Genomic DNA, 19,960 nt, shown 5'->3' with positions numbered 1-19,960 from the left:
TGAAAGCTGGATCTCATCCCTGAAAGTCACGAGAGCACTTCTGAACTTGTAACTCTCAAATTCCTACCTTTATTTACAGTCATTTCTGCAGTTCTGACATGCAACTCACACTTCAGTGAAATATTGTTTTGTTGTTTAACACGTTGATAAATGCATGTGAGGACAGCAGAACTATTTGCATAGGGTGAGAAAAAGGTGTTTCAGGGTATACACAATTAAGCTTGGAAAAATAGCACGAAAACTAGTGTGTAAAATACCTTATGTGGCCTATTAAAGACCAGAGTTCATTTTTACTCAACCCATCCATCTCCATCCTTTGCTTGGTCACATTGACAGCAATCCTAATTGCACAACGGATCCGATACATCAGATGCATACAGCAATGATGCGAAAAAAAATGAGAAAAGTAACATATTTGACACTGAAATTAGTTAAAAAGAACGGTAAAATCAGACCTGACACCATCTAGCCTTGGCCTTGCTTCTGTTTGTGCATACCCATATATGCGAATTTCCACACTTGGTGCACTGTATACGTCTCGACTCTTCAGAAAAATAATCTGGACCATCCTGCTTATACACAATTAAATAGGGGTTATATAAAAAAGCAGTAAATTGACTCAGGAAAATAACCCTGTGAAATACAGATTTATCATCGGGAAATAAGATGCGGAGTACAATGCAGACTGCTATAAAAAACAAAGATAGCTTCTTCTACATTGCATAATAATTGATGTAAATTGGAAATTATGCACCATACAAAATTTAATTAATATATTTTGAATTCACAATTACTAAGACAATATAGAAATATGGATTAATCTCAGTTTATTACCTTTGGTTTTCAACATTTGATACATTAAGTTTTTTTTTATCCCAGAATGGTACTTGAAGTCATAAATTTAGACCACTTTTATACATCCGTTAATGTTGCTGTTAAATCAGCTGTTAACTGATGACGTAACGCCTACATGAATAATAATTGGACGTCACGTGTCAATATGGGCCAACGTAAATATTTAAAAAAAAAAAAAAGTTAAAATATATAGGCAACCCAACACTCGCTCCCTTCTCTCATGCGCCCACCCAACCCTCCCTTCTCTCCTCTGCGCCCACCCAACCCTCTTTGATCCCCCGCACATCCAACCTTCCCCCTCCCTCTTCGATTCCACTCTTCTCTCTCCTGATCCTTCCATACCCAACCCACCTCTCCCTCACCACCATACCCCAACCCCACCCATTTGACGATCGATGGTCAACAAAACCCAGATTTATTGCCAGAGAGTCACACCTACCAGATTTGACGGCGATGGAGAACAAAAACCTAGCGGACGATGGTGGGGAGCACAAACCCAATGGCCAAACCGATTTTTTAATCTTTTCAAATTTTCTTTCGATTTTTGCGTTGAACATGGCCTCTGTTCTGCCATCTGTTATGCAAGATTTGGTCTGATTTGGATTTTTTTCTACATTTGTTGTGGATTCGGATCCCAGGTGCCAAATAGGGACAAATAAAGTGAAAAGGGTTGGGTGGATGTGAAAAGGGAGTACGAGAGTATTTATCAAATGTAGCCAAAAATTAACATTTAATGTCCAAAATGTCATTTTTTCTAAAATCTTTCAAATATATCCAAAATTCCACTTAAATAGACACAAATACTCTTAAATTTAACAACTAAATAAATTAAAAGCATTTTAGCCAAAAATGATTTGTGACATTGGCATAACTCCTCAATCTGGTCCTTAAATAATTAATGATAATCAATAGTAGTGTTCTTGAATTTATCTACTGTGAATCATTTTAGTCTTTCCTGAAATTTGTCCATCGTGATTATTTTAGTTTTTTCGTGAAAAATCTGTCAATTGCTCTGTTAGTATGATGATGTGGCGCCACGTGGGTCTCACAAATACAATCATATAACGATATGTGGATTAAATTTAAAAACTATTTTTATATTTAAAACTAAAAATGGTATTAGTAAGGAAAAAGGCGTTGAAGGCATGATTGAAATTCTGCTGCTCCCACTTGCGGTAACCGCGACTGTGCTCAATGTCGATGATGAAGGGGTCGAAGGGGATAGGGTTATGGTGGTGGAGTGTAGAAGCGAAGGTGAAGTTGGACAGGAGCTTGAGGCGACAGTAGCTAAAAAACTTTTAATTTATTTAATTGTTACATTTGAGGGTATTTGTGTCCATTTAGGTGGAATTTTGGATATATTTGAAAGTTTTTATAAAAAGTGACATTTTGAAACTAAGAGTTAATTTTGGTTATATTTAATAAATACTCGGAGTACATATTTAATGAATACTTGGAATACAGCGTTGCCCAGATTTTTTAATTTTAATTTTTTTAGTTTTGAATATCTACATGGGCCCATATTGACACGTGATGTTTAGTCATTGTCTATGTGGGCGACACATCACCAGTTAACAGATAATTAAACAGCAACCTTAACAAATGTATGGAAGTGTCCCAAAATTATAACTTTAGATATTACTCTAGGATGAAAAAAACTTGATGTACCAAATGTTGAAAACCAAGAAACTTCAGGGTAGTAAACTGAGATTAACGCTAAAAATATTATAACTGCTCTCGTATCTATTGTTATTGATGACCACCATCAAAATGACAATCAGATAAATCTCAGGAATGTGCATGACACCACAACAACAACAACAATGCGCTCGATTCTGTGTCATGTCATCCGTTAGATCCAAGTACTCTAAGTCTTTTCTTAGAGTCTCTTCCAAAGTTTTCCTAGGTCTTCCTCTATCCCTTCAGCCCTGGACCTCTGTCTCGTAGTCGCATCTTCTAACCGGAGCGTCAGTAGGCCTTCTTTGCACATGTCCAAATCACCGTAACCAATTTTCTCTCATCTTTCCTTCAATTTCGGTTACTCCTACTTTACCTTAGATATCCTCATTCCTAATCTTATCATTTCTCATGTGCCCTCACATCCAACGAAGTATCTTCATCTCCGCTACACCCATTTTATGATACATCATCGTTGGCCTTATTACCGTCCTGTAAAATTTTCCCTTAAGCTTCAATGGCATACGGCGATCACACAACACACCGGATGCACTCTTCCACTTCATCCATCTAGCTTGTATTCTATGGTTGAGGTCTCCATCTAATTCTTCGTTCTTTTGCAAGATAGATCCTAGGTAGCGAAAGCGATCGCTCGTTGGTACTTCCTGATCTCCGATCTTCACCCCTAACTCATTTTGGCCTCCTTTTATACTGAACTTGCACTCTATATATTCTATCTTTGATCAGCTTAGGCAAAGATCTTTAGATTCCAACACTTCTCTCCAATGGTTAAGCTTCGCATTTACCCCTTCCTAAGTTTCATCTATCAACACTATATCATCTGCGAAAAGTATACACCAAGGAATATCATCTTGAATATGTCCCGTTAACTCATCCATTACCAATGCAAAAAGGTAAGGACTTAAGGATAAGCCTTGATGTAACCTTACAGACTTACAGTTATGGGGAAGCTTTCGGTTTGTCCTTCATAAGTTCTTACGGCAGTCTTTGCTCCATCATACATATGTTTTATAACTTGGATATATGCTACTAGTACTCCTTTCTTCTCTAAAATCCTCCAAAGAATGTCTCTTGGGACCCTATCATACGCTTTCTCCAAATCTATAAAGACCATGTGTAAATCCTTTGTCCTATCTCTATATCTTTCCATCAATCTTCGTAAGAGATAGATTGCCTCCGTGGTTGAGTGCCCTGACATGAACCCGAATTGGTTGTCCGAAACCGGTGTCTCTTGCCTCAATCTATGCTCAATGACTCTCTCCTAAAGCTTCATTGTATGACTCATTAGCTTAATACCCCTATGGTTCATGCAAGGAATGTGCATGACACCAAACAACTAAATCTAATCAAATAACATAGCTTACCTGATGTGAAGTACCATAGGACTTCTGGCACACACTCTTAGTCTTGGATTCTTCCTTCCGCAACTGCTCATCATAGTCTCCCTTCTTTGTGGAATCAGAGAGAACCTAAAAATGCGTCATTGTGACAGGCACATACAGAATCACAATGAAGACATTATTTAGGTCTTATAATTCTCATTTCATACATGCAATGATTACTGTACAACTCGAATAACAAGTGTGTATAATTACCTCATATGCACGTTGAACTCTTTTAACCGCTTCACTTGCTAATGCACTTCCCATATTTTTATCAGGATGCACGAGCATGGCCTATACAAGAGATATCACGCACAATATAAATCAACTGCACATCAGATTCTTCAAAACTGTATTCAGCTACTAATGCTCCCACTTCTAAGTCAAATAGTAAAAGCACAATAAAGTACTTCCTCTACTTCACATAAACAATTTCACAATTCATACTTAGAATAAGGAGGAAAAAGAGAAATCTCCCATTGATGAAACAGAAGAAAGGAAAGGTAATATCCACCTTCTTCTGGTGTTCTTTTTTCAATATTGCTGCATCAATTTATAACAGTTGAAGTAGCTGGCGTGCTAGATAAGTTACATGAGTGCAGCTTTTCAGGTTCATCAGTAGGAATAGAGTATTCATATTCCCCAGAAAAATCATCCTCCACAATTGTTTCTGATTGCTTTTGCTCTTCAAAGTGTGTGCTTTCACTCACTTTATCACACCATTGGAGCATAATTTATTGCATCATTACAGAAAAATGCGAGTTTTATTGAGAGAACTGCACCATGCCATCCAACTTGAGCTTTGACACAATAAATAGAATAAACAGTTGCCATCAAGACCAGCAAACGGCATGATTTAGGGAGAGCAAATAACCTGCATTTGTAATAGAGTTTTTAGTATTTTCAACATCAATAGAAAAGCCACTGTATATCAGAATGCTTGTTCACCAAGCAATACATCATAATCAAATGGCCAAAATATGTGTAAAAGAAGTTGTACTTGCGTTCGTTATTGGAAATAAAGAAATAAATAGTAAGAGTAGAAAAAGAGGCAAAAGCTAAGGAGTTGCTCAACAACGTTGGGCTGTTGGAGGTTCGAAACCACAACTACGAGAATGAGTAGAGGTGCTAAATCAGCTCATGTACAGAGTCATCAACAGCCACCACCTCAGAGCTCTCAGGTTGGGGCATGTGTAGAGGTGGTAAATCCTGGGCTGGAGGAAGAGGTTGAAAGACTTAAAAGAGATAATAACACTCTTATGCAGGAACTTGTTAGGATGAGGCAGCTACAGCAATCAACAGATAATCAGTTGCATAAAGTTGGGCAACGTAGGAATGGAGCAGCAGCAAATGATGTCATTTCTTACAAAGGCTATGCAGAGTCCCGAATTTTTATCACAGCTTGCACAGCATCAGAATGATAATAGGGGCATCACTGAAATTTTGGTTGGGAACCTTGGCAGCAAAGTTCTTGATGAACAAATGGTGAAGTACCAGCCTTCAATGAATGAAGCAGCAAAAGCAATGTTGCGGCAGATCTTGAAGATGAATACATCTCCAAAGCTGGAACCATCATTGATCAATCCTGATGCTTTCCTAATTGATAATGTTCCTTCCAATGCAACAGATGGTAGGAACACCTCTAGTCGGAACTTAGGGGTGACCCTTTCAGAGGTTCCACCAATTTCTGCAGAGTGTCATATGCCTGAAGAGTCTAGATTTCCTGTCAGTTGTCATTCTACAGCCATTTCTGAGATCCAGTCTTCCCCTTACGCTGTTTCCAACTCTGTTAAAGAAACTCAAGTTTTGGAAGAGAACATGCATAATTTTCAACAAGATACAGTTATCCCTGAACTAACTTGAATGCAAGGTATTGTTTCAGAAAGCAATGTGGAAATCCCCAATGCAAACTTCATCAGCTCTGAGACTGGGAATGCAGGATACATGGGCATGTTAGCAAGTTTGCAGGTTTGGATGCAAATGCCTTGCCAGATGGGGTCTCTAGCCTTCCAAGCATTAACGATATCTTCTGGGAACAATTTCTCACAGCAAGCCCACCGCCTGGTGACACCGATGAAATTAGTTTGAGTTCTGATGATGGAGTGGCTGTGAATCAGGATTTGCAGTTGGGGAAGGAGAATGAACGGGAAAAGAGTCAACATATGAATCACATGTTGAATAAGAAGAGTATCCAAGATAACTCTAATGATCCCAAGAATAAGAAAATAGAGCACACTCTTAAAGAAAGCTCACAAAACAAACTAATTAGCAAAGCTTTTCTTATTTAGCTCTAGGCTTTGTTTCTCCTTGAATGATTACAATGCTTGGGGACTTGGGTATTTATAGCAAACCAAATGAAAGCTACACCACACACTTACTTCACCTACAACATCCACCTACTTCACCTACAACCTCCACTTACTTCACCAACCTCACACACTTACTTCACCAACCTCACACACTTACTTCACCAACCTCACACACTTACTTCACCTATAACATCCACCTACTTCACCTACAATTGACATTGATTCTCAACACTCCCCCTCAATGTCAGCTCTCATTCTTTGCATTGTGCTGAGCAGACAACGAAAATTTTCGAGCTTGCCTGTACTTAAACTTTTTGTGAACAAGTCTGCAACTTGATCATTCGTCTTGACCTGTCTCATCTCAATCTCTTCTTGTAGAACCTTTTCAATAAATCTTTGGAATACTTCTGTTGACAGAGAAATATTCCTTCTTGTGTGCGATCAACCTCTAGACCAAGGAAATGCTTGAGTTGACCAAGTTCCTTCATCTGGAAACGGACTGATAAATTCTCCTTCGTCTGAAGAATTTCTGCCTCATCATCACCGGTTATGATTAAGTCATCCACATACACTAGCACAATAGCTAGCTTTCCTTCATTGGCTTTGACAAACAAGCTGGAATCTGCAGGTGTTACTGAATAACCACTTTGTGTTAGAAATTCAGCAATCTTACCATACCACGCCCTGGGTGCTTGTTTCAATCCGTAGAGTGCTTTCCGCAGTTTACACACATATTCAGGATGATCTTGGTTCTGAAATCCCATTGGTTGGATCATGTAGATCTCCCGATCCAGCTCTCCATGAAGAAAAGCATTCTTCACATCCATCAGCCACAGATTCCAGTCTTTGTTGGCTGCAAGTGCAGGTAAGACTCGTACAGTTGTAAGCTTCGCCACTGGACTAAACGTTTCATCATAGTCTAGTCCGTACTGTTGAGAGAAACCACGAGCTACCAATCGTGCCTTGTACCTCTCGATTGACCCATATAGACGACGCTTTATCTTGTAAACCCACTTGCAGGATATGGGTTTCACATCTCTTGACTTTGGCACGAGATCCCAAGTCTGATTTTGCTGAAGTGCATCAAACTCTTCTTTCATAGCTGTCATCCACTCAGAACTCTGCGATGCTTCTTTGAACGTCTCAGGTTCTGTTGCAGTTGTTTCTTCAATTATGGCTGCATTGGCGTATTTGGGATTTGGTCTCCGTGCTCTTGTTGACCTTCAGAGTTGAGATTGTGGAGTTGATTCTTCTGGTACACTAGGCCCACCTTCTTCGTCTGGTTGTTGATACATGCCAGTTTGCCAAGGATTCTGAGTCACTCTCTGTTCGACATCATCGTCATTTGGATCTCCTGATTCATCTGAACTTGGTTGGAGTTGGATAGTATGCTCCCCCATCTTCTGTTGCAGCTTTTCTCCAAATTCTCTAGAGTCTGGTAGCACCTCCTTCTCTGATGACCACCAAGAAGACGCTTCATCAAACACCACATCTCGTGAGGTGTAACATCTTCCACTTGTTGGATCGCAACATTTCCATCCCTTTCTCTGGCTGTCATATCCCACAAAAATACATCTAACAGCTTTCTTGTCAAACTTGCTCCGTACATGATCAGGAACAAATACATAACATACACAACCAAATACTCGAAAGTAACTAACTGTAGGTTTCATGTTCCACAGTTTCTCAAGGGGTGAAACAAATCCTATCCTTGGTTGAGGAAGTCTGTTGATCACTAAGGCTGCAGTCCTCATTGCTTCAGCCCAAAACCTTCCCGGTACGTTCTTTGCATGTAGCATACTTCGACAGACTTCTGCAAGATGTCGGTTCTTTCTTTCAGCTACACCATTTTGTTGTGGTGTGTTGGCACAAGTGTACTGATGACGTATTCGACATTCCCTTAGGTATTGAGAGAACTCACTTGAGCTATATTCTCCCCCGTTATCTGTGCGCAGGCAACAGATCTTCTTTCCCATTTCTCTTTCGGCTGACTCTCTGAACTCTTTAAACTTTGAGAATGTGTCAGATTTTTCTTTCATAAAGAAGACCCACACATACCTTGAGAAGTCATCAATGAACGTCACCATGTATCGCATCCCACTTATCAATGGTTGCTTGACGGGCCCGAACACATCGGAATGAACTAACTCCAACGGTTCTTTCGCTTTAAACTTCGACTCTTCGTATGGTAGTTGATGTGCTTTACCATACTGGCATCCTGCACAAACCGTGTCTGTTCGCACGTCAAGTTGAGGAAGCCCCTTAAGCATTGACTTCTTCATCATCACATTTAGCTTGTGATAGCTAACGTGACCTAACCGCATGTGCCATAAATCTGATGTCTCATTTTTCCTTGTCCTGTCTACATATGCAGATTCTGCTGACATTACGTAGACTGACTCCAATCGTCGCCCCTCCATTGTTGGTGTTTCTGAGATTTTGAGGTCACGATACACCTTCACATCTCGTGGACCGAACAAGACATGGTGGCCCGATGATGTCAATTGAGCCACAGATAGCAAATTTTTCTTCATTCCTGGGACATGATAAACATCTTGAAGTGGCACCTGGTTGGAATTATATCGAGGCTTAACTATTGTCTTACCGATGTGAGCTATCGGTAACCTTGAGTTGTCGGTTGTCACCACCACACGACCTCCCTTGTATTCAGATAGATTTTGCAGCTTCTGTTTATCACCCGTCATATGATTTGAGTAGCCCGAATCTACGATCCAATCATTTTTGTAATTAATGCGTTCTGGTGTTGTTACCATGAGGGCTAATTCTTCTTCTTCCTCCGTAGCGAATAATGCTTCAGCATCCCAGCCATCTTCACTATTCTCCCTCGAACTGGAAGTAGCAGTATTACTTTCAACAGGCTCTTTCTTGGTCCAACAATCTTTCGCCATGTGGCCCATCTTCCCGCAGTTGTAACACTTGCCACTAAACTTTTTACTATTACTGCGATTCTTCCAAGCTCCCCCAGAACGAGAGCCTCCATTTCCTTGGTGACTTTGCACCTTTTCTCCATCCGTTTTAGATCCACTACCAGTGTACCGCTTGAAGGTGCCTTTGCTTTTGTTGGTGTAGAGCGCTTCCTCTTCACTCTTCAGTGAGACTCCTCCCATTTGTTTGGCCATAGCTTCTTGACTTGCAAGCAAATTTTCAAACTCAACAAGTGATGGTTGTGTCGGCCATCCTTGTATAGCGGCAATGAACCCTCGATATTCGGGTCTCAAACCATGGATAATTATTCTCTTCATCCTGGTTTCCCCAATAGGAGCTGTTGGATCTAATTCTGAAATTTCGCGGCATATCGACTTCACCTTGTGAAAGTACTGGGCAATCGTCATGTCGCGTTGTACCATCGATAGCAGCTCATTCTCGAGAAGTTGCAATTTTGTATCGTTCCTCTTCGAAAAGAGTGTAACAAAAGTGTCCCATGCTTCCTTTGGCGTTTTAGCATCCCGAATGTGCTCCAACATTTCTTCTTCTATTGTGGTCTTTAAGGTAAACATTGATTTGCCTGCTTTAATTTTCCACTTCCGCAAGACGCCGTTAGCATCTTCCGCTGCCGGTTGTGTAACTTCACTACCACCGACAACCTCCCACAAGTCTTGACCTTGAAGGTAAGACTCTATACACGTTGCCCACGTGTTCTAGTTTTGGTTGTTGAGCTTCTTGATTCCTCCAACAACTTGAAGATCACCCATCGTATCGGCAAGACTTTGACTACACCGAACAAGCTTGAGTGACTACCGTGCAGAGTAATACACTACTCTCGACACAAAGAAACTCCTTCTCAAGGTTTGTGATAACCCCAGCAATAATCTCAAGAAATCTTTTCTGATGTGGAAGATCAGTCAAAACTGCAACCACAGAGCATACTGGAATTTCAAGAGACTTTACAACCAATGCTCTACCAAGAACGATCCCTGACCGACTTGGCTCTGATACCAATTGTTGAATAAGAAGAGTATCTAAGATAACTCTAATGATCCCAAGAAGAAGAAAATAGAGCACACTCTTAAAGAAAGCTCACAAAACAAACTAATTAGCAAAGCTTTTCTTATTTAGCTCTAGGCTTTGTTTCTCCTTGGATGATTACAATGCTTGGGGACTTGGGTATTTATAGCAAACCAAATGAAAGCTACACCACACACTTACTTCACCTACAACATCCACCTACTTCACCTACAACCTCCACTTACTTCACCAACCTCACACACTTACTTCACCAACCTCACACACTTACTTCACCTACAACATCCACCTACTTCACCTACAATTGACATTGATTCTCAACATCACATCACTGAACAAATGCAGTTCCTTGCATCGGGGAGCAGAACTGATTGATCTCGTCTTTCCAATTGTATAGACATGTTTCTTGTTTATCAAGAGGTAAATTTACAATCCACCATTTAGTGGTTAAAAGATTGTGAATAGTTACCGTCCCTCAATATCAACCTTACCAAAGGCAGTCAACTACTCACGGTTGATCTGAAAGATGAAAACGTGTGTGGCTTTGCATGGATAACTTTTAGCTTTACAACTTATCTCTTCACATATGCATCACTATATGCAATAATAGCTGTATTACTTACTCCTTAACACAGAGAAACTAGCTTAAATAGTAACATTGGTTTCCAATTTGTACGAGCGATGATGTGCAATGCTTCTGATGCTACTATTTTCAAATCCCAGTCTAGTGAAGATTCTTCTTTTTTCGAGCTCCGACCGAACATCTGTTGCCTTTTATCCTTGGAACTGTCCTTCACTCGATCTGTTACCAATTCAATTATGCTGCAGGAATATTAATCTTGAGTTTCCAATTTTGCAATTTGTATGATGTTTGCACAGGTTGATGTTGTGCCCTGATGAGCAGGAAAATCTCGTATTCAAAAGACTACTGACCACCTAGGATCCAAGTTTAAGGAACTCTTATCCGCCGTGTTATATCTGGATTACTGTTATTTCTTGTTGCATTTTTGTCCGGGACGTTTCTAATAAGCGGCGTATATATCCTGTTTCGGGTCAGAAGTAAATAAGGTTGGCTGGTTGTTACTAATTAGGCATGGAGTTTTTCTTCTTGTTTATTTGCAGACGTGTATGTTATGTGCCTCTTATGATCGGGGAGAAACTTTTCGGTGTGCTGGGAACTTGGTCCAGTGCATCAAGTGTCATGATACAAAACTGTATGAAAATTGAGCTTAATGCTAATGGCATGTTGAATCAAAGTAAAATGTTGGATCCTGATTACGGATCGTTCATGACTTACTAATCATAGAGGAATTAAAACCCAAAATTTGTCGCAAAAATTGTGGAAATATATGTCCACATGCTTTAGCTAATAGTGAGGAAGACTTGAGAATAGTTGTGTTGTTGTTGATATGTGAGGTTTTTCAAAAGACAATCATTTCATTTTGTAAACCTTCATGGACATGTTCTATATAAAGAGCACTTTGTGTGTGATCACAATACAAAAGAAAAGAAGTGAAAGCAATAATATCAGTATCCCTCCCTTCCTCTCTTTACCTGCAATCTTTTTGTGTTATAGTTACGAAATTAAATAGTGTGATATTTTAAACCTGCTTCGCTCATTTCCCTAACAAAGGTTGTCTCTCTAACTTTTGCCTATTTATAACAAAATTAAGAATTTTAACTTTTGATTTTGGAGGAATTTTACTTTTGAAGCGAGGTGGTACTTTGATTTCTGGAGAAGCTTGTCATCGAGAATTCATTATTTTACTTGCGCACTTTTAAAAGAGAAAATTAGATTCCCCACATCTCTTTCGCAGGTTTTAGACTGCATTCATTTTAAAGATTTGATCAAAGTGTTTTGCCCTGTAGACACGTTAGTAATTTTAATTTATTTAAATTACATGTTATTTTTGTGTTTTTCTAAAATAAAAATAGTATATATCTAAACTATCTTTATAGTTATTGGGTAATTGTATGTATCCTTGCCTGGTGGTTTTTTATTTATTAATTATTCGCAATAATTGAATTCAATTAATCACCAAAATAATATATGTTTAAATATGTCAGTCAAAATTAAAATTCTTTTATTTTTAATAATGATGGACGTCTTGATTTTTTTTTTTTATCAAAACATTTTTTTCGTTTTTAATCTATATCTTGGTCGGGTATATATAATATATGTATGATTATGATTTAGCACTTACTATTGATGGGTACATTTAACTTTAGTTTTGATATGTATGATTTAGTAAATAACCTTTTTTTTTTTTTTTTTTTTCTAAAGACTTCGTAAATAACAGGGATTGTTGCATTTCTGTTGGGTTTTGGTACATTTGATTTTATAAATATTCTTTAAAGCAATTTTTTATATATTGTTGATTGGTATATATATTTTATGTCAATCATATTTTTATTATGTATTTATAAAAAAAATATCGATTACCAAATGAAGATGTACCATTGCCGAATGAAAGCTATCGAAGACAAACTAAATCATATCAATGTTAAATTAAAATATATTGATGCCAAATGAAGAAGTACCAATGCGAAATGAAACGGCCCAAGCGCAACCCGAATTGTGAGTTTAAGCTACCTCTAAGTGCTCTGTTTAGTTCGCAAGAAAACGTAGGAAAATATTCACTCTTTGATTGTCTCAAGAGTGAAAATCCAATGCACAACTAGATTTCTCTTGATTCAACTCACCATAAGAATCCATTGCTAACATTGAGCTAAGGAACAATTTTAGGTTTTGATGATATCAACATTGTGGATAGAGCAAAACAAATATTTAGCATGTAATGATAATTATAACACACCGACAATCTATAATTATTGTAGACAGCATCGATAATTATAACTACATCAATAATCTATAGCTATTGTCGACAACATCGTGGACATATAGACAATATACTCACATTATAGACATAGTATCAATAATGTCTAAACAATATATTAGTACCATATGATATTAGCCAAATATGGCAATTCTTTAAAATTAATAAATAATAAACACAACTTTAGATATAACTTCAATTTTCTTCAACAACCTAACAACCCCAAATCAATTCTTTGTTATGCTTTAGGAACTGCTAAACTTGTAATCACAAATATTTTTCTTGCAGAGTTATAATTGCATGTCTCATTGTTTGCCAACAAAGACTATAAGCTTCATGTCAACCTTCCGAACACGTTTTGTGATGGTAGATTGAAGGACTAAGCACTTCAATGATGATCTACCGAGCTTCTATCATCGTAATGCTGAAAGTATTCTCTGAACATGGAAGCGTCCTTGTTGGTGATTCATGGACGCTTCGTTCAGTGTAAAAACCAGGCTGCTTTGGAGGCGGCAAGACATCACCACTGCTCAACATCAGAACCACAGATGACATGCTTGGTCTATCCTCAGGTACTCTTTGCACACATAACAGGCCCACATGAAGACACCTTATCATTTCAGATATGTTGCATGAATCACAAAACGTCTTATCGATCAATTCTAGTGGTTTATCTTGAATCCATAGTATCCATGCCTTCAAACAAATTGAAACATGTATGATATGTTAGTGTGCTAATATGTAAGAGGGGTTTTGCTGCAGACTTCTATACTGTTAAATGCATGTCATTAGAAGACCGTGCTTCGAAGAGCACCGTCTAATTCACTCTTCTTTTTAAAGTAAAATATCATCACCTCGTTTGTTATACTTACATGTCCAAGAAGGTTGTGGTCGTGATCTGGATGACGAAATCCCCTATTCTTCTTCCTGCTCAACATCTCGAGCAATATGACTCCCACGCTAAACACATCAGATTTCATCGAGAAAGTGCCATCTGCTGCATATTCTGGAGACATATAACCACTGCCAGATCATAATATGTAGTGACCAGTGAGAGAGAATTTCAAAAACAGAACAATAAAATTATAAACCACAAAACAAGTCTAAGAATGCTTACTAGGTTCCAACCACTCTATTTGTATTGGCCTGACTTTGGTCACCGCCGAATGTTTTAGCCAGGCCGAAGTCTGAAATCTTTGGGTTCATATTATTATCTAACAGAATATTACTACATTTCAGATCTCGATGTATAATCCTTAATCTAGAATCTTGGTGAAGATAAAGAAGCCCTCAAGCAACTCCACTAATAATGTGGAAGCACTTAGGCCAGTCGAGCAATTTTTTTCCCTCCTGATCTGAAGAAACTTTAAGCCTGTTATTTAAATGCCACATTGAATCCTAGTATAATAAGGTTGAAAATGAAGGATCGTACCAAAAATATAGAAGTCCAAGCTTTTGTTGGGCATGAATTCATATATTAGAATCTTTTCGTCTTTTTGAATGCAACAACCGAGAAGTTTAACAAGATTGCGATGCTGAAGTTTGGCTATGAGTATAACTTCTGTTTTGAACTCTCTCATTCCTTGTCCGGAATTCTTTGAAAGCCTCTTTACTGCAATTTCTTTTCCTCCTATTAGTGTACCCTATGGACCATCATATCGAAAAGACTTAAATTTTGTATAGCAATTTAGCTAATTTTGATTGCATGAATTTATGTTACCTTGTACACAGGTCCAAAGCCACCTTCTCCCAGCTTGTTGCGGCTTGAAAAGTTGTCAGTGGCTTTAGCTATGGTGGTCAAGTCAAACAGTGGTAACTCCATCTCTTCCCCGTCTTCTTCGAGGTACTCGTCACTGCAATCCTTTCTTCTGTGTCCTGAAATAGTAGGAGATCTCTTCAGCATGGATAAAAAGATGCGAACAGTCGAAATTAAATTCTACCTTATCTAATGCATTTTTAATGTGTCTGAAAATGGTTACCTTCATTTCTGAGTTTCTTCTTCTGTATGTACAATATTATTCCACCTATTAGCAGTCCCATGAGAAAAACTGCAGAGCTGAGGAGAATTGCTAGTAGCTGTCTCTTGTTGAAATTGCTCTTTTTCTTAACATGATCTGAAATATCCGTATAAAACAAACTTTTCATGTGATCTCGTAGTGTTGCAGTAACTGTGGTTCTGACACTAACTTATTTAAACCCTACTTTGCATAATTGCAGATAAAGGTCTAAGACGTACCTAGTTCTGAAGCTGCCGCCCGTATATAAAGGTCTTGACCACCGCCGGGAGTGAATTCTTTTATGTCGATGAGGTTACCAAACCAAAGCACGCAGCCACTTCCTCCCTCCCTGATGTCTAGATTTGCATACGCCGTGCATGAGCAGTTTCCCAAACATAATCCATTGCATTCACTAAGGCTCATTCTTTTATCAAACCATGAGGAAGATGTGTCTCGCAATTTAATCCCACTATACTTTAAGAAGCCATCTCCAACCCTGCAGGCCAACGGAGTCCTTCGAACACATCCATCAGACCAATATCCCGAATTCCAATCTTTCAAAGATTTTGGTACAAATCCCTTCAAGCATGCACATAATGGGGAGCTACTATTGATACTGCAACTAGAAAATGGACCACACAAGGCATAATTTTCACACCGATCTGCTAGGAATGAAAAGGCAAGTTCCCAACTCTGTGTTTGGTACACCCATGTGAACTTCTCAGCGACTCCTAATGGGTTCAATACATATCTCGGGAACACTGACATGTTCCGGAGCCTGTAATCAAAATAGACCTCATCCTTGTTCATCACAAATTCAGACCCAGATATTGGATTTGGTTCTGTAACACCATATCCGTATCCTGTCAAATAAAGGCCATTCCATGACCCTCCTCTGGCTTGTATCTTAGCTCCTTTCATAATAAAAAATTGTGGTAAGCCACGCTGATCTATTCGTCCGGAAAACTCTCCCGGAGCAGGATCTTCTGTGCTCTTCCAAGACGATATATACCTCTCTATACCGGTAACCAAGTCCCAACCAATCTTCATTTCCGGTAGGAATGTGTCACAAGGATAATCAAAACTCTGCCACAAGAAGTTATCCGGGTTAGTTTCTTTCCCATCTTGCACCACAAGATTTCCAGAATCCAATAGTTGCGATACTGGATTCCCCGCGATTCTTGATGAATTCGATGACCACACAATGCTGTTTGAGCTATTCAGGAGGACTAGAACTCCTTGCTCCGTGAGCTTCAAAAGTCCTGAAGAATCACCAAGTGGTGTTCCTCTGTTGGCTACCCACACAACTGCATCAGCAGAAACAGTGTACCATATTCCCAAGTAACGGCTTTTCGATTTACCAGGGCTGAAGAATCCCAGTTCATAGCTTCCACCTACTGAAACCAGAGTTTCGCCATCTCTTATATATCCACTCGGAGTGATTGTGCCCAGTGCTGTTGCAGCTGAGATTCTTAGAAGGGAGAATGAGAAGAACAAGCACGCAAAAATGCTTCTCAAGGCTTGCATCGTTGTTCTGAGACTGTATACTTTATCCAAAGAAATTAATATAAAAATTATGCAGAGAAGATGGACTGTTGGCCCAAAGAAAAATCAAAGTAAATTAGAAGACTTGGGTTTCTTAATTGACCCGACAACTTTGGTTCGGAAAGAAAGTTTTGGAGTACTGACAATCAAACTTTACTAAGTTGAAAGCTGGTGACAACACTGATCACAAGGGCGGAGACAAGTACAAGGCTCCCCTAGAAATTCATATGACGAATACCTCTCTCCCAGCTGTCATGAAACAATAATTCACTACGGAAATCATAAAATAGACATGCTCATAAATTATTGTAACCGTTGAACAATGTATTTGTACACATCAAACTTTTACGTGTCAAAATTCGATGAATTGTTGAAATTCAAACCATAGGGTTATGCAAAAGATCATTTGACATCATCTTGTTTTCAGTTTATTTGGGGAGGTTACGTGTTCAAATCTTTAATAATGAATGTTAGCAATCTTCTTATTTGAATTTTTATTCTACATTACTGACTTTCTTTTTTATCATGCAACGTTGCACCATGATTCAAAGAGTAAATTTTTTAAGTCACTTTTTAATTATCATGCCAACATTATATAACATTGTGCAAAAAATATGAGATGACAGAGAGTTCATAGAGAGTCTCCTTCGCATTTCTCATCGGCTAAAACTCAACAAACTCTAAGATCGTTTGCACATTTAACAATTATCCACTAAATAAACAAACTAGAATATTTATTAAACATTGAAGTTTTAACAACCTAATAGAAAAATCAAACTATGTTTTATTTGGTGTTGTGAATAATATGTGGATGGCCCACATGAATAGTTTGTTACTATTTATGCACAGTATTTTCACTATTCATTTGTGGAAAATTTGTAAAATGAATAGTGTTATCTTTGCTTATAAAACGAATGAGGATATAGAAGCCAGGGAGGCTTACAGAAGAGGAAGAGAGAAAAGAGAAGAGGAAGAGATAAAAGAGAGGAAGAGGAAAGGGGATAATAAAGAGAGTTATTTTGTATTCTTATTATTCTAAATTATAATGAAAGCACCACTGCTGCTCCGAGGATGTACTCCAGTCACACTGACTGTAGAGGAACCTCGTAAATTTTGTGTCTTGTTTCTTTTATTCCACTGCACACACCATCGATTTTACAACACGTTATTAGCACGACGCCATAAATTTGGTAAAGCATTACCTACCTCTCACCTTTGCTAGCCAAAATCTCACAGAATAAAAGGTATGTCTGTAACAACCTGTCCCGGGATTTACGAAAGAAAATGGGTTGTATTTTCACTAAGTTTGGGGGATACTTTCCTTTTTAAAATTGTTTTTAAGTCTTAATTGGTGAGCCCAAGGGACCCACCCCCTGTTTTGTTCCCCGGTTCCCTTTCCCTTTCCCTTTCTTTTATTTCTTCTAAAAGTTTCTCTTCTCTCTTTCTTCCTCTGTGATCTCTCCATTCCCCTTCTCGGTGCTCTTTTCTCCGACAAGAACGCACACACACTCACCCGTGCCCACACCTCATCAACGACGACAACATCACCATCATCACCACGTTAGCTCTCTCTCCCTCTTCGTCTCTATGGAACACAGAGAAACTCGGACGAGTTCCTCGTCCTTCCGTTTTGGGTAAGCCTCAAAACACTCCAAATGCTTCTCTTTTCATCCTTATAATTCTGTTCTGACCCTGTGGTTGTGTTTTGGACGTCAAACCACGAAGAAACCACCTCGGAGACATTTCCCCAGTTTTCCGGCGAGCACCGCCCCTTTCGAGGCAATTTTTGGCCAAACCACGGCGATTTGGCCGGCGTGCAAGGTATCAATCTCTTCGTCTCGCTGAGTACTACAACTTTCCTTTTTGTTTCACCCAATTTCATTGAGTATTGAAGAAGTTATACTCATTTGAATCTTACCCAGTTTCCGGCGGACACCCGTGGCTTCCAGGCTGTTTTCCGGCCAACTCCGGCCACGATGACGGGAACCAAGGGTATATTTTGATTCTTACCTTCGGGATTTCAATTTGGTATATTGAATGACATGTTTTGGTTGAGTTTTGAGCTCCATCGGAGCTTGGGAATTCTCCGGCCGAAATTCGGCCTTCTCCTTCCTTGGAATCCGGTGAACCACCAAACCCAAGGCCTTTGGGCCTTTCCTGCCAAGCCCAAAACCCTGGGCAGCCCAACCCAACTCTTTTATTATTTATTTTTGTTTTGTTAATTTAAAGGCCTTTGGGCCATTTCCTTTAGGGTATTCGGCCCGTTAGATCCAAACCCTTTAAGCCCAAACCCGGATCCAACCCAAGTCCAAACCCTTTAACCCAACCCGGATCCAAGCCTAGACCCGTTTGACCTGCTGACCCGGACCCGGTCAACAGTCAACGTTGACTTGATGTTGACTTTTTGGGTTTTCGTGCGGGATCCCTCCTAGGCTAATTTCCGATGTCCGTTTTCCCAAATTCAGTCGTTTGAGTAGAGTTTGACTAAATGTATCCTTTATGTGCTTAAGGGCGTTTATCTGTGGCGTTTCCTTCTTCGCTAGATGGCGTGACTTTTCGACGACGAAGTACTGTGAGTGGACCCTTTCTAAAAATGCATGTTTTGATAGTATAAATGCATACATGAAAAGCATGATTTGATGATTATGTTTTATGAAACGTTTTACGAGATAACATGCTTACTGAGGCTAGTTTGAATTATTATTATTTTTCCTATAACCCATGTTCTTATAGAATATCTGATGGATGAAGATATGATATTTAGAACATGTTTAGAACACCTCTTTATAGTATAGATGATGCATGACTTTATACTATGAAGTTGATTTTCAATATATGTATGTTCACTGGTTTTGTACTTACCTAGTGGTCCTTTCTGCTACGGGACGTATGGATAGATCCGGTCCGTCCCGGGCGACGGTTTGGTGTTGGCATAGGGCCTGGAGTGTGTTTCTTCTGGCTATTTAGCACAGGGACGGGGAGCTGGCATGGGGCTTGAAGTGTATGGTCCTCTGACTGTCTGCTCAGAGACGGGGAGCTGGCATGGGGCTTGGAGAGTTATATCGGACATTCACTAGTGATTATTATATATACAAGTTATGATTTGAGACATTATACGACATGCTAGGTTTCGGAAAACCTATGTTTATCATTATATTTGTGTTTTCATAAAATCTGGGGGTTAGTACGTTGATAACTGTTTTATTATATATATATATATATATATATATATATATATGGTCCACTCATGTTTGTTTTGCGCCCCTTCAGGACTTAGAATCGAGGCATACAATCTTGACGTCCAGGCACTTCCGCATCGGCATCTTCAAGTCCTAGTGGTGTAGGACCCACTC

General features: G+C 39.1%; 1 protein-coding gene and 3 pseudogenes across 3 annotated transcripts; 2 read left to right on the top strand and 2 right to left on the bottom strand.

Moving 5' to 3' along the window:
- LOC148696717 (pentatricopeptide repeat-containing protein At1g11290, chloroplastic pseudogene) overlaps positions 1-19,960 on the top strand; it is a 34,605-nt pseudogene that overhangs the window by 811 nt on the left and 13,834 nt on the right.
- On the bottom strand, positions 201-4,898 carry LOC137724716 (uncharacterized; annotated as a pseudogene).
- Positions 5,051-10,603, top strand: LOC137724397 (heat shock factor protein HSF8-like; annotated as a pseudogene).
- LOC137726533 (G-type lectin S-receptor-like serine/threonine-protein kinase At4g27290) lies at positions 13,157-16,631 on the bottom strand. Of its 3 annotated transcripts, XM_088694194.1 has the most exons (6): positions 15,302-16,631; positions 15,045-15,179; positions 14,786-14,940; positions 14,498-14,708; positions 13,938-14,071; positions 13,157-13,761 (listed from the first exon to the last, which is right to left on the bottom strand). In XM_088694194.1, the coding sequence occupies exons 1-6, from the start codon at positions 16,587-16,589 to the stop codon at positions 13,465-13,467; spliced, it is 2,220 nt and encodes a 739-aa protein (XP_088550320.1). In that variant the 5' UTR covers positions 16,590-16,631; the 3' UTR covers positions 13,157-13,464. The 3 variants fall into 3 exon arrangements, with proteins under 3 accessions (XP_088550320.1, XP_068321567.2, XP_088550321.1); XM_068465466.2 differs by lacking the exons at positions 13,157-13,761; positions 13,938-14,071 and adding an exon at positions 14,206-14,420; XM_088694195.1 differs by lacking the exons at positions 13,157-13,761; positions 13,938-14,071 and adding an exon at positions 14,253-14,415.

This window comes from Pyrus communis, chromosome 5, assembly GCF_041283825.1.
Source record: "Pyrus communis isolate YQ-2024b chromosome 5, ASM4128382v1, whole genome shotgun sequence".
Lineage (NCBI taxonomy): Eukaryota > Viridiplantae > Streptophyta > Magnoliopsida > Rosales > Rosaceae > Pyrus > Pyrus communis.
This window is presented reverse-complemented; position numbering and strand designations above follow the sequence as displayed.